This window comes from Lampris incognitus, chromosome 20 (genome assembly GCF_029633865.1).
Source record: "Lampris incognitus isolate fLamInc1 chromosome 20, fLamInc1.hap2, whole genome shotgun sequence".
NCBI lineage: Eukaryota > Metazoa > Chordata > Actinopteri > Lampriformes > Lampridae > Lampris > Lampris incognitus.
The window spans coordinates 2323132-2337585 of record NC_079230.1 but is presented as its reverse complement, the minus strand read 5'-3'; the positions used below and the strand labels follow the sequence as shown (position 1 = coordinate 2337585).

At 52.2% G+C, this 14454-nt stretch overlaps 1 protein-coding gene across 1 annotated transcript in view; it reads right to left on the bottom strand.

Moving 5' to 3' along the window:
- cnga1b (cyclic nucleotide gated channel subunit alpha 1b) overlaps positions 1-14454 on the bottom strand; it is a 43462-nt gene that overhangs the window by 23917 nt on the left and 5091 nt on the right. Inside the window, exons 3-8 of the mRNA XM_056300785.1 lie at positions 10022-10156; positions 3942-4007; positions 3795-3848; positions 2292-2417; positions 1861-1965; positions 1401-1507 (exon numbers count right to left, since the gene is read on the bottom strand). Of these exons, the coding sequence (XP_056156760.1) occupies positions 1401-1507; positions 1861-1965; positions 2292-2417; positions 3795-3848; positions 3942-4007; positions 10022-10156 (593 nt within the window). The remainder of the gene's footprint in view (positions 1-1400; positions 1508-1860; positions 1966-2291; positions 2418-3794; positions 3849-3941; positions 4008-10021; positions 10157-14454) is intronic.

Sequence of the window (14454 nt, the reverse complement as noted above, 5' to 3'; positions counted from 1 at the left end):
TAAAGGTATGCATGGCTCAACAAGGCTAAATACTGAAGACAGGGTGAGAACATTTGGAAGCCCTGTGTAGACGGCAACTTTTTTTTGTCATCTTCCTTCAATGATTCTTCAGTAAAAGATCAGTAAAGGATAACTTATCAAGCTTTGCTACCACATTTTCATACCTTTTTCTCCAAGTCATAAATCTCTTTACAGGTCATACCAGTTTGACAAGACACATCTTTGTCACCAGTGCGGTTTGGATGTGGCCGTCCTTATTGTTCGGTAACGTGACAGGGGTCTGGTGGCCTTCATCTTGGTTTGCCTGTTGTTGCTTCCGTTTTTGATCTCTAACAATTCTTTTCAGTGATGAATCTGCAGGAGGCCTGAATTTGTTGTGTCCCAAGTTTAAAGCAGGTGCCCAGTCTGTGTCCGCCTTGTGGAAAAGAGCAGCTGGTTTCCCGGGGATGAAGTGATCTGAACAAACTCTGGTGTTGGTTTGCTTCTCAGAGGTCAAATCTGATCTGCTAATCTGAGCCAACCTGACAGCTCGTCTCTCTTCTGAAGTTAATGCTGCATCTTCACCTTGATGTGTGGTAACTTTTGGTAACCTGAAAAAAGATTTCTTGTCCCTTCCAATTCTGTTAGAACACCCAGCAACTGCAAAGAAGTTAACCATGACTGATGAACTCCTTTGGGTCGGGTAGGCTTATGGCCTAAAACGGTAGGCACCAACTCGAAGAGTTTTTTCTACTTCTGCCAGAGCCAAGTACTTATCAAGTTTTAAAAAACCTGCCCCCTAGATAACTAATGGCAGCAGGCAACAATTTCATGAAGTAAGAATGAACTTTTCTTAACTGATAAACGCACTTTCGAGCAAAAACAAGCGGCGACAACACACGTTGCCCAGAATAAACCAACAGTTGTTCCACGTATCCACGGCTAGGTTGTGATCCAACATGGCGGCAATGAGAAAGTCACGTGACCAATAGGAATAATGAATTACCATTATTACACATACGCACACACACACACACACCCACACACATCCACACACACCCTTTTTCAGGTGGTGTGTGTCTTTGTAGCAGGAATGAAAACAGCTGCATGTCCTGTTGTGTACTGCGACGGCAGTGACTGCAGATCGGTCAGTAAAGCCCTGCAGGAGAGCTGTGCGTCCTGTGTGTGCGTGCTGAGTGTGGGTTCTTTATCACGTCACCACGGCGCAGGTGGCAACATGTGTACCTATAGAAAGACATGCGTACATACATACATACATACACTATACCCAACTATCTTGTGCAAGAAACACCGATGTTTTGAGACTTGTGTGTTTTTATATTTGCTTGTGTCTGCCAATATACTAGTTGTGTATGCGTGTAGTTGTGTCTGATTGTGTGTGTATATATGTGTGTCCTGACCGGTCCTGGTTCTGAAGACCATGTCAGCGATGTAGATTAGATCTGAGGCGTAGTCCGTGAAAAACCAGTACATCAGATAATCCGTCTGTAACTCTTCAAAACACGCCCTGAAAAAAATACACACACACACACACACACAAAGACACACACACAATTTTATAAAGCTTAAGTTGATGCAAAATTGTTGACAGACAGACAGACAGACAGATAGATAGATAGATAAATAGACAGATGGACGGATGGACAGACGGACGGACAGACAGATAGCTAGATAGCTAGATAGATAGATAGCTAGATAGCTAGATAGCTAGATAGCTAGATAGATAGATAGATAGATAGCTAGATAGCTAGATAGCTAGATAGATAGATAGCTAGATAGCTAGATAGCTAGATAGATAGATAGATAGATAGATAGATAGATAGATAGATAGCTAGATAGATAGATAGATAGATACTCTACCTTGCTATGATGAGGGTCCAGTTGTAGAGAACAGGCATGGTGATGACAAACAGCCAGTGATAGTAGGTGTTACTGGCTGGATCAAACACTGTGATCTCCTTCTGACTAAACACAGAGAAGACCAAAAATATACATTTTCATTTTTTGTTGTAACATGCTGATGTCATGGTGACGTCAGAGTGATGTCATACTGCTGTTGTGTTCTCCTGGTGATGTGATGATATCCCTATGGTGATGTCAGTGTGATGTCACCGTGCTGTTGGTGGTCATGGTAATGTTATGGTGATGTGGTGATGTCATGGTGTTGTCCCGGAGATGTTGTTTTGATGGCACAATGCAATCATAGCGAGGCCACTGTGATGTCATGGTGCTGTTGTATTAATGTCATTCTAAAATGTCATTTTCAAAATTTGCTTTTAAAGCAAACCTACATCTCCTCCTTCTTCTTCTCCTCTTCCTTCTTCTTCTCTTCCTCTTTTTTCTTCTCCTCCTCCTTCTTCCTCTCCATCTCCTCTTTTTCCTTCTGTTTCTGCTCCTTCCTCTCCCTCTTCTCCTTCCTGTGTGTGTGGGGGGGGGGGGGCGGAGCATCAGACACAGGATATGAGGACGACAGCAGCCTGTATGCAGCTCCTGTTAGCATGTTAGCAGTAGCTCGGTCTTGCTGGTGGGTTGATGCAGCACCTGTATTAAGTCTCTATCTGGGCTCAGAGAGGCCATTCTGGTTCTGTTGGACATAAGTACGTAGGCCCTGTTCTGTTGAAGTCTATGTTACACTGCTCCAAATGTAATTATTACAAAAATAGTTTCATGGCCACCATACAGTTTCTCTCTGAATAATAAACCCCTGGGCGGAAAACTCAGTTCTGTATGAAAACACTCAATTACATCAACACTTTATTGTCCAGAGTCCTTTGTGAGGACAGATATCAGACAAAAGGTTAAAACCACAGGCTTTAAAAACTGTGGGGTGGCACGATGGCCCAGAGGTTAGCGCTGTCGCCTCACAGCAAGAAGGTCCTGGGTTTGAACCCCGGGGTTGTCCAACCCTGGGGGTCATCCTAGGTCGTCCTCTGTGTGGAGTTTGCATGTTCTCCCTGTGGCTGTGGTGGGTTTTCTTCAGGTGCTCCGGTTTCCCCCACCATCAAAAAGACATGCATGTTAGGGTTAACACTCCTGCCTGTGCCCCTGAGCAAGGCATGGCAAGACAAACCGGAGTTGGTCCCCAGGTGCTGCATGGCGGCTGCCCACTGCTCCTAGCTACACGGCTAGGATGGGTTAAATGTAGAGCAGAATTTCCCCACAGGGAAAGTATATCAAAATAAAAAAGTAATGATGGGCGTCCGGGTAGTGTAGCAGTCTATTCCGTTTCCTACCAACACGGGGATCGCCAGTTCGAATCCGCATGCTACCTCCGGCTTGGTCGGGTGTCCCTACAGACACAATTGGCTGTGTCTGCGAGTGAGAAGCCGGATGTGGGTATGTGTCCTGGTTGCTGCACTAGCGCCTCCCCTGGTCGGTTGGGGCAGCTGTTCAGGGGGGAAGGGGGGACCCGGGGGGGGGGCGGTAGTTTCACCAAGGGGACGTAGCGCGTGGGAGGATCACGCTATTCCCCCCAGTCCCCCCTCCCCCAAACAGGCGCCCCGACTGACCAGAGGAGGCGCTAGTGTCGCGACCAGCACACATACCCACATCCGGCTTCCCACCTGCAGACACGGCCAATTGTGTCTGTAGGGACGCCCGACCAAGCCGGAGGTAACACGGGGATTCGAACCGGCGATCCCCGTGTTGGTAGGCAACGGAATACACCGCTATGCTACCTGGACGCCCTGGACAAAATACTTTTTATTCCTTTATCCAAATCCCTCCTTCAGAAGTGTCTTCTACTAATTAAATGCTTAAAACTTGGCCAAGAAAGCATCAACAGACAGACTTACTCCTTCTTCTCCTTCCTCTCTTTCTTCTCTTTCTTCTTCCTCTTCTTCTCCTCTCTGGAAGACAACAGGAAGTACAGGTAAATCTCACACAGACCTGTGTGTGTGTGTGTGTGTGTGTGTGTGTGTGTGTGTGTGTGTGTTTCTTACTCTTCTTCTTCGTTGTTGTTGCTGTTATTTACATTGAAGAGGAGTCCGGGTCCTGGCTGTTGACACCTGCTGGACAACACACAGCAACTTTACAAATCTACCAGTAAAGCCACAATCATGCAGATTTACACACAAACACACGTCCTTCCCGATTCTGTCTGTGCTGTGTTAAGACCACATGAACACCAGGTCCTGCAGACTGCAGCAGTGTGATGGGGATGGTTGGTGTCTGGTAGGACTTCACCAAGAAAAATGACAGGGTGCATAGTGTTTTCTTCTTCATCACAGCAGCCAGATGAGGAAGAAGAAGACCTGAAGTTGCTATGTCTAACCAGCAGATATGACAGAACAAGCTGGTAGAAGACTTTTACCAACAGATAGTACTACATCCATCCATCCATCCATTGTCCAAACCACTTATCCTGCTCTCGGGGTCACGGGATGCTGGAGTCCATGGTCTGGCACAACTACTCACTTCAGACTTGCTGCCTGGCAGATCAGTAACACGCTGAGCAAAAATGATCGGTTGTTTCACTGGCGCCCATGAGTGATGTCATCACTGGGGTCAGTTCTGATTGGCAGTCCAGTGACTGACATGTTCCATCAGCTCATAAATAGCATGTCATGCTGCATCCATCATGACAAAGAGCAACTCCATTCTCTGGAACAGGACTCCTTCAGTATGTGTGCTACAACAGCCTGCTGGGCGCTTTGAGTGAAATGGTGACTGTGTCCTGCCACGAGTAGGTAGCATCTGGAAGCTGGCAGACAACAATAACTTCCAGCCTGTTAATTATCATTGTCATTATCAAGTGCTAATTAATCCCCATGGGGAAATTTGACCCATCCTATTTACCATGAGGAGCAACATCCAGAAAATATGCAGCGCCCAGGGACCGACTCCCGAGTTCTGAAGCATCTGATACCTGACAGCTAACAAGGCATGTCTTTGAATGTTGAAGCAAAACCCATAGCAACACTGGGAGGATCTTTACCGAGACTTGAACCAAGAACCTCGGTCGTGTGATGTGACATTGGTGAATATTATCCCACCATGCAGCCAACAGGTTGGTCATTACAGCTGATCGCCTCCATGCAGAGGTTTGACTGACTGTCTGCTGTCCTTCAGCACTGCAAACCCGAGACTTCCACAGTCCCGCTGTGGTTCAACCTGAGACTTCCACAGTCCCGCTGTGGTTCAACCCCAGACATCCACAGTCCCGCTGTGGTTCAACCCCAGATATCCACAGTCCCGCTGTGGTTCAACCCCAGATATCCACAGTCCTGCTGTGGTTCAACCCCAGATATCCACAGTCCTGCTGTGGTTCAACCCCAGATATCCACAGTCCCGCTGTGGTTCAACCCCAAACATCCACAGTCCCGCTGTGGTTCAACCCCAGACTTCCACAGTCCCGCTGTGGTTCAACCCCAGACATCCACAGTCCCGCTGTGGTTCAACCCCAGATATCCACAGTCCCGCTGTGGTTCAACCCCAGATATCCACAGTCCTGCTGTGGTTCAACCCCAGATATCCACAGTCCTGCTGTGGTTCAACCCCAGATATCCACAGTCCCGCTGTGGTTCAACCCCAAACATCCACAGTCCCGCTGTGGTTCAACCCCAGACATCCACAGTCCCGCTGTGGTTCAACCTGAGACTTCCACAGTCCTGCTGTGGTTCAACCCCAGACATCCACAGTCCCGCTGTGGTTCAACCCCAGATATCCACAGTCCCGCTGTGGTTCAACCCCAGACTTCCACAGTCCCGCTGTGGTTCAACCCCAGACATCCACAGTCCCGCTGTGGTTCAACCCCAGACATCCACAGTCCCGCTGTGGTTCAACCTGAGACATCCACAGTCCCGCTGTGGTTCAACCTGAGACATCCACAATCCCGCTGTGGTTCAACCCCAGACATCCACAGTCCCGCTGTGGTTCAACCCCAGACATCCACAGTCCCGCTGTGGTTCAACCTGAGCTATCCACAGTCCCGCTGTGGTTCAACCTGAGATATCCACAGTCCCGCTGTGGTTCAACCTGAGATATCCACAGTCCCGCTGTGGTTCAACCTGAGATATCCACAGTCCCGCTGTGGTTCAACCTGAGATATCCACAGTCCCGCTGTGGTTCAACCTGAGATATCCACAGTCCCGCTGTGGTTCAACCTGAGATATCCACAGTCCCGCTGTGGTTCAACCTGAGATATCCACAGTCCCGCTGTGGTTCAACCTGAGATATCCACAGTCCCGCTGTGGTTCAACCCCAGACATCCACAGTCCCGCTGTGGTTCAACCTGAGCTATCCACAGTCCCGCTGTGGTTCAACCTGAGACATCCACAGTCCCGCTGTGGTTCAACCCCAGACATCCACAGTCCCGCTGTGGTTCAACCCCAGACATCCACAGTCCCGCTGTGGTTCAACCTGAGACTTCCACAGTCCTGCTGTGGTTCAACCCCAGACATCCACAGTCCCGCTGTGGTTCAACCCCAGATATCCACAGTCCCGCTGTGGTTCAACCCCAGACTTCCACAGTCCCGCTGTGGTTCAACCCCAGACATCCACAGTCCCGCTGTGGTTCAACCCCAGACATCCACAGTCCCGCTGTGGTTCAACCTGAGACATCCACAGTCCCGCTGTGGTTCAACCTGAGACATCCACAATCCCGCTGTGGTTCAACCCCAGACATCCACAGTCCCGCTGTGGTTCAACCCCAGACATCCACAGTCCCGCTGTGGTTCAACCTGAGCTATCCACAGTCCCGCTGTGGTTCAACCTGAGATATCCACAGTCCCGCTGTGGTTCAACCTGAGATATCCACAGTCCCGCTGTGGTTCAACCTGAGATATCCACAGTCCCGCTGTGGTTCAACCTGAGATATCCACAGTCCCGCTGTGGTTCAACCTGAGATATCCACAGTCCCGCTGTGGTTCAACCTGAGATATCCACAGTCCCGCTGTGGTTCAACCTGAGATATCCACAGTCCCGCTGTGGTTCAACCCCAGACATCCACAGTCCCGCTGTGGTTCAACCTGAGCTATCCACAGTCCCGCTGTGGTTCAACCTGAGACATCCACAGTCCCGCTGTGGTTCAACCCCAGACATCCACAGTCCCGCTGTGGTTCAACCCCAGACATCCACAGTCCCGCTGTGGTTCAACCCCAGACATCCACAGTCCAGCTGTGGTTCAACCTGAGACATCCACAGTCCCGCTGTGGTTCAACCTGAGATATCCACAGTCCCGCTGTGGTTCAACCCCAGACATCCACAGTCCCGCTGTGGTTCAACCCCAGACATCCACAGTCCCGCTGTGGTTCAACCCCAGACATCCACAGTCCCGCTGTGGTTCAACCCCAGACATCCACAGTCCCGCTGTGGTTCAACCCCAGACATCCACAGTCCCGCTGTGGTTCAACCTGAGCTATCCACAGTCCCGCTGTGGTTCAACCTGAGATATCCACAGTCCCGCTGTGGTTCAACCTGAGATATCCACAGTCCCGCTGTGGTTCAACCTGAGATATCCACAGTCCCGCTGTGGTTCAACCTGAGATATCCACAGTCCCGCTGTGGTTCAACCTGAGATATCCACAGTCCCGCTGTGGTTCAACCTGAGATATCCACAGTCCCGCTGTGGTTCAACCTGAGATATCCACAGTCCCGCTGTGGTTCAACCTGAGATATCCACAGTCCCGCTGTGGTTCAACCCCAGACATCCACAGTCCCGCTGTGGTTCAACCTGAGCTATCCACAGTCCCGCTGTGGTTCAACCTGAGACATCCACAGTCCCGCTGTGGTTCAACCTGAGACATCCACAGTCCCGCTGTGGTTCAACCCCAGACATCCACAGTCCCGCTGTGGTTCAACCTGAGACATCCACAGTCCCGCTGTGGTTCAACCCCAGACATCCACAGTCCCGCTGTGGTTCAACCCCAGACATCCACAGTCCCGCTGTGGTTCAACCCCAGACATCCACAGTCCAGCTGTGGTTCAACCTGAGACATCCACAGTCCCGCTGTGGTTCAACCTGAGATATCCACAGTCCCGCTGTGGTTCAACCCCAGACATCCACAGTCCCGCTGTGGTTCAACCCCAGACATCCACAGTCCCGCTGTGGTTCAACCCCAGACATCCACAGTCCCGCTGTGGTTCAACCCCAGACATCCACAGTCCCGCTGTGGTTCAACCCCAGACATCCACAGTCCCGCTGTGGTTCAACCTGAGCTATCCACAGTCCCGCTGTGGTTCAACCCCAGACATCCACAGTCCCGCTATGGTTCAACTTGAGACATCCACAGTCCTGCTGTGGTTCAACCTGAGACGTCCACAGTCCCGCTGTGGTTCAACCTGAGACAGCCACAGTCCCGCTATGGTTCAACCTGAGACGTCCACAGTCCCGCTGTGGTTCACTGTAGTTCAGTTCTGCTCATCGTTTGCCAGTGTGAGCAGCGCTGAGGACAGTCTCCAGTCTACAACCTAACTGTTCATTGTTTTTAGAAGATAAATTTAGTAAACTAAATAGTTCAGCCGTTTTAGTTACGTAAAAGCCTTTATACAGGAGACATGGGAGAGCTAGCCTTGTCTTCTTGCACTTGAACACTTGTTTCCAGTAGGTGTTCTGTGTGTGGAACTTTGTTCTGCTCAATCAGAACTGCCTTGAAAGCTTTGCCCCCTCTGACCAGAAACCTGGTCCAACACGCTGAAGATCCTTAATAACATTCACATTTACAGGCTGGTTCCTGTCCATCCTACTGGAGCCACCTTGTCATGAACAGGAACACAGGAACACAGCACTTCCTGGCCGATGTGCCAATCAAAACACAGAGAGCAGGCTCCTGGCCCCTCCGACGGGCTCGCTGTTCTGCTGGGGTCGTGGTGCTTTGGGCTGCGGCTGTTCTCTTGGTCGTGGGGTGTCTGCATGTCTGCCTGCAGAGCCTGTCTGCTGCCCAGAGGCACTACGGTAAGTCACAGATCTCAGACACCAGAATATATTGGGATTAACCCCGTGCACTCACAGGTGGACACGTGACATACACATACACACTGCTGGCATCCGCCTCACAGACTCACTGGAACACCCTCTGGACTACATCCTTCTTCTGGTCTCCTAAAAGTGTTATCCTGTTTTTGGTTATTTTTTCCCATTTTCTTTTTCTCCCCAATTGTATTCGGCCAATTACCCCACTCTTCCGAGCCGCCCCGGTCTCTGCTCCACCTCCTCCGCTGATCCGGGGAGGGCTGCAGACTGCCACATGCCTCCTCCCATATATGTGGAGTCACCAGCCGCTTCTTTTCACCTGACAGTGAGGAGTTTCACCAGGGGGACGTAGCATGTGGGAGGATCACGCTGTTCCCCCCAGTTCCCCCTCCCCCCTGAACAGGCACCCCAACCGACCAGAGGAGGCGCTAGTGCAGCGACCAGGACACATACCCACATCCGGCTTCCCACCCGCAGACACGGCCAATTGTGTCTGTCGGGACACCTGACCAAGCCGGAGGTAACACGGGGATTCGAATCGGCGATCCCCGTGTTAGCAGCCAACGGAACAGACCACCACGCTACCCGGACGCCCCATAACTTGATGCTAAACTGATGTTGATGAGCTTGATTTAATTATGCTTTGCTGAACACATGTCAGCGTCTGTTTCTATGTCTGTCTTATCAGATACAAGTTGTCGTTTTCGTTTCTCAGTCCCCTTGTCTCACTTGTGACTGCCCCCTCTTGGAGACGCGATGCTGATTGGTTAACTGGTCAAACATGCAGAAGAGGGGGACCGGTAGCAGCTATGAAGTATCACAGACACGCTGTGCTCTTGTCATCCTACAGATCATCCAAAGGACAGAGTTGTTATAAGTGATTCTTGATGATTAATAAAGATGGTCTTTGCGGGTGAAGACACTGAACTCCACCTGCAGGTGAACTTGTGCAGGACACACTGGCCCCCACACTCCCCGTGCTGTGCTACGCCTGCTGACAGCACAGGTTAAACAAATGAAGAAAGAAACAAAAACAACGACGACAAAAAGACAGCATCTTTACATTTTGTTGCCATGACAACCTTCCTTCCACCCCCATGCAGAACTTACCTGTCCTCCTCTCCCCCCTCTCCTGGCTCCTCCCCCATGTCCTGTAAAATAATGGTGGGCGGAGCTAAACTGGGGGTTGGGGAGGGGACTAACGGAGCCACTTTCACCAACATGATGGGTACTTCTTGTTTCCTCCTGTGGGAAGACAGATACACAGATAATCAGTCAGACAGACAGACAGATATACATCCACACAGGCAGTAAGACAGACAAACAGCCAATAAGACAGACAGACAGACAGACAGACAGTGAGACAGACAGACAGACAAAGAGTACGACAGACAGGCAGTAAGACAGACAGACGGACAGACAGACAGACGGACGATCAGACAGACAGATGGACACACTGACAGTAAGACACTGACGGACGGACAGACAGATGGACAGACAGAAGGGCACACAGACAGACAGATGGATGGACGGCTGGACAGACAGACGGACACACAGACAGACAGACAGTAAGATGGACAGACAGACGGATGGGCGGATGGAAGGAAGGATGGACGGACAAGCAGACAGACAGACACACTGACAGAAAGATGGTAAGACAGACAAACGGACGGACGGACGGACAGACAAACGGACGGATGGACAAATAGAGACTGTAGCAGCATCTTGTGACGGCTTCATGCATGCTCAATAATGCAGGTAAGAAAATCACAGAAAGGTGAACCAGTTCAACTGGACACAGCGTGTACTGACAGAAACGTTTCATCATCATCTACACCAGTGTTTCGCAACCCAGTCCTCAAGGACCCCCTATCCTGCAGATTTTCATTGTAACCCTGCATAGGTAGCCCTGCTTGTACTTACTCAACCAATCATCTCATAGCACTTAATTATGCAAGGTGTGCAACATCTGACAAAATTCATTGCTGATTGGTTGAATAACTACAAACAGGTATCTATTCAGGGTTGCAAAGAAAATCTGCAGGAATAGTGGGTCCTTGAGGACTGGGTTGAGAAACACTGATCTAAGTGACGTCTTCAGTCTCACCTGTCTGCAGGTACCTCACCCTTATAAACAATACAGGACACTGTGGTGACCCACATCTATATAACTAGAGACATTCACCTAAGAGAGAATGCACTTCCGCTTCCGGTCCAGAGAGTTCAGTGTCGTTGTCGAATATATGACATGTAAAGTTGGAGCTAGTAAACTACCTCGACTACGTCTACTCTCACGTCTCCTGTCTCGTTGTTTTCTAACTCCACATTGGTGACCCCGACGTGATCGAACAACTAATACGAGTATGTTTGACAACGACGACGCCGGTGCTAACAACATGGCTATTGCTAACGCTAGCATTTACACCGCTACTGTGAAGCTACCCGACTTTTGGCAGCATAATCCACGGCCGTGGTTTCAACATGTGGAAGCCCAGTTCCAGCTGAGAGGGATAACGCAGGATGTAACGCAGTACTTCCACGTAGTGGCGGCGTTAGACGCATCGACAACGGCGCGAGCAATGACGCTGTTGGAAGCTCCGCCAGCTGCTGGCAAGTACGATGCTATAAAGACATTCCTCCTGAAACTATTTGACCTGTCGGAGCTGGAGAAGGCAGACCGTTTACTGTCCCCGAATGGCCTCGGCGACGGCAAACCGTCTGAGTTAATGGAAAAAATGCTGTCTGTGCTGGGATCGGCTGATCCGGCCTTTCTTTTCACACACATTTTTCTGAGGCAGCTCCCCGCACCTGTACGCACAGCACTGGCCAGTTCTCCTCTCGCCGCCTCCAAGGACTACCGTTCTCTGGCTGCTGAAGCAGACAGGGTTTTCCTGGCCAACCGGCAACAGTTTGTGTATGCCCTGCTACCCCACAAGACCGCCCCACCACCACCTGTGTACGACTATATGGACACCGCGGCTGCGGTGACAGCCCGCCGCCAACCTGACGACGGGCTCTGTTATTACCATGCCAGGTTTGGGGCAAAAGCAAAACGGTGTCGCAAACCCTGCAGTTACAGGGTTCAGGGAAACGCCAAGGCCGGCGCTCGTTAACGGCTATGGGCGCCGGCCGTGACTGCAAGCTGTTGTTCATCAGAGACTCCTTGTCGGGCCGGCGGCTGCTGGTTGACTCTGGCGCTCAACGCAGCATACTACCAGCACAAGCTGTGGACACGATGACCGACAGTCACGGCCCCCAGATGGACGCCGCCAACGGCACGTCCATTCGGACGTACGGTATCAGACATGTGGACGTGTGTTTTGGCGGCCGACGTTTCGGCTGGGACTTTGTGACGGCTGCTGTATCCACCCCGCTCCTAGGTGCGGATTTCCTCTGTGCTTTCAACCTGCTGGTGGATGTTAAAAACTGTCGCGTGATTGATGCCGTCTCTTTTGCGTCATACCCCTGCACGCTTGGGGGCGCTGGAGCGCTGTGCCTCGCTAACACACTCTCCACCGGGGATCCATACCAACGCCTGCTCGCAAATTTCCCCGAGCTCACCACACCCACCTTCTCCTCGGCGGTGGCCAAGCACGGCGTGGAACATCATATCACCACAGTGGGCCCCCCAGTTTACGCCCGGGCCCGACGCCTCGACTCGGCCAAGCTCGCAATAGCCAGGGAGGAGTTTTCGACTATGGAGCGCCTCGGCATTGTCCGCCGTTCTGACAGCCCGTGGGCTTCCCCTCTTCACATGGTTACTAAGGCCGACGGGGGTTGGCGCCCGTGCGGGGACTACCGTCGCCTAAACAATGCCACGACCCCCGACCGGTACCCCATACCGCACATACAAGATTTCTCTACCCACCTGGCGGGCGCTGCCATCTATTCCAAAATCGACTTAGTGCGGGGGTATCACCAAGTGCCGGTCCACCCACTGGATGTCCCAAAAACGGCTGTCATCACACCCTTTGGGCTCTTTTGAGTTCTTACGTATGCCTTTCGGCCTTAAAGGGGCGGCGCAGACGTTTCAGCGCCTTATGGATTCTGTGCTCCGTGACATGCCATTTTTGTTTGTGTACTTAGACGACATCCTCGTGGCCAGCGCGTCGGCGGAGGAACACATGACGCACCTCACACAGCTGTTCGACAGGCTCAGCGAACACGGCCTCATCATCAACCCAGCTAAGTGTCAGTTCGGGGAGTCGTCCATCACCTTCCTCGGGCACCACATCACTCCACAGGGGGCCGTTCCCCTCCCTGCCAGGGTTGAGGCTGTCACCATGTTCCCCCGCCCCCGCACTGTACAGTCGCTGCAGGAATTCCTGGGCATGGTGAACTTTTATAACCGTTTCCTGCCCCGTGCCGCCCACATCATGCGTCCCCTGTATGAGGCCCTGCGGGGTAAGAAGTCTAAGGACGAGCTGCACTGGTCTTCGGGGATGGACGAGGCTTTTGTGGCCGCCAAGACCGCGCTGGCCAACGCTGCGCTGCTAGCTCACCCGTCGCTTGCCGCCCCCATAGCCCTTACAACGGATGCCTCCGACTACGCCGTGGGGGCCGTGTGTGAGCAGTGGGTGGGGGGGGGGCTGGCAGCCGTTGGCGTTCTTCAGTAAACAACTCCGTGAGAGCGAGAGCAAATACAGCACCTTTGATAGGGAACTACTGGGTCTCTTCCTCACAACCAGACACTTTAGGTTCCTATTGGAGGGCCGACAGTTCACCGCTTTCGTGGACCACAAACCGCTGACGTTCTGTATGGCCAAAACCTCAGAACCGTGGTCTGGGCGTCAGCAGCGTCATCTCGCGGCGGTTTCCGAGTTTACCACGGACATACAACACGTGTCGGGCAAGGATAACTCCGTCGCCGACTGCCTTTCACGGGCGGTTGTTAACGCCGTTCACTTGGGACTCGACTACGCCGCTATGGCAGCGGACCAAGCCAAGGACGCGACCGTTCAAGACTACCGGTCGACCCCTACGGCGCTACGGCTGGAGGACGTGACGTTCGACGCGGCCAACACCACCCTCCTCTGTGACATCTCCACCGGTCAACCGCGCCCCCTGGTGCCTACTTCCTGGCGGCGCCGAGTTTTCGACACCGTCCACGGCCTTTCCCACCCGGGAGTGAAGGCCTCGACCAAATTGGTGAGCGTCAAGTTTGTTTGGCCTGGGCTCCGTAAGGATGTTAGAGCCTGGGCCGGCTCTTGTGTGGCGTGCCAACGCGCCAAGGTGCACCGCCATACCAAGGCCCCTTTGGCGCCGTTTGTGGTTCCAGAGAGGCGGTTTGACCACGTCAATGTTGACCTGGTGGGTCCCCTGCCCCCCTCCCGTGGTTATACGTTCCTCCTCACTATTGTGGACAGGGCCACCAGGTGGCCAGAGGCTATTCCCTTGTCCTCCACGACGGCAGCAGAGGTAGCACGGGCGTTCATCGGCTGCTGGGTGGCCCGTTTCGGCACACCGGGTGACATCACGAGCGACCGGGGCTCCCAGTTTACCTCGGAGCTCTGGACGGCGGTCGCTGAGCACCTGGGGATGAA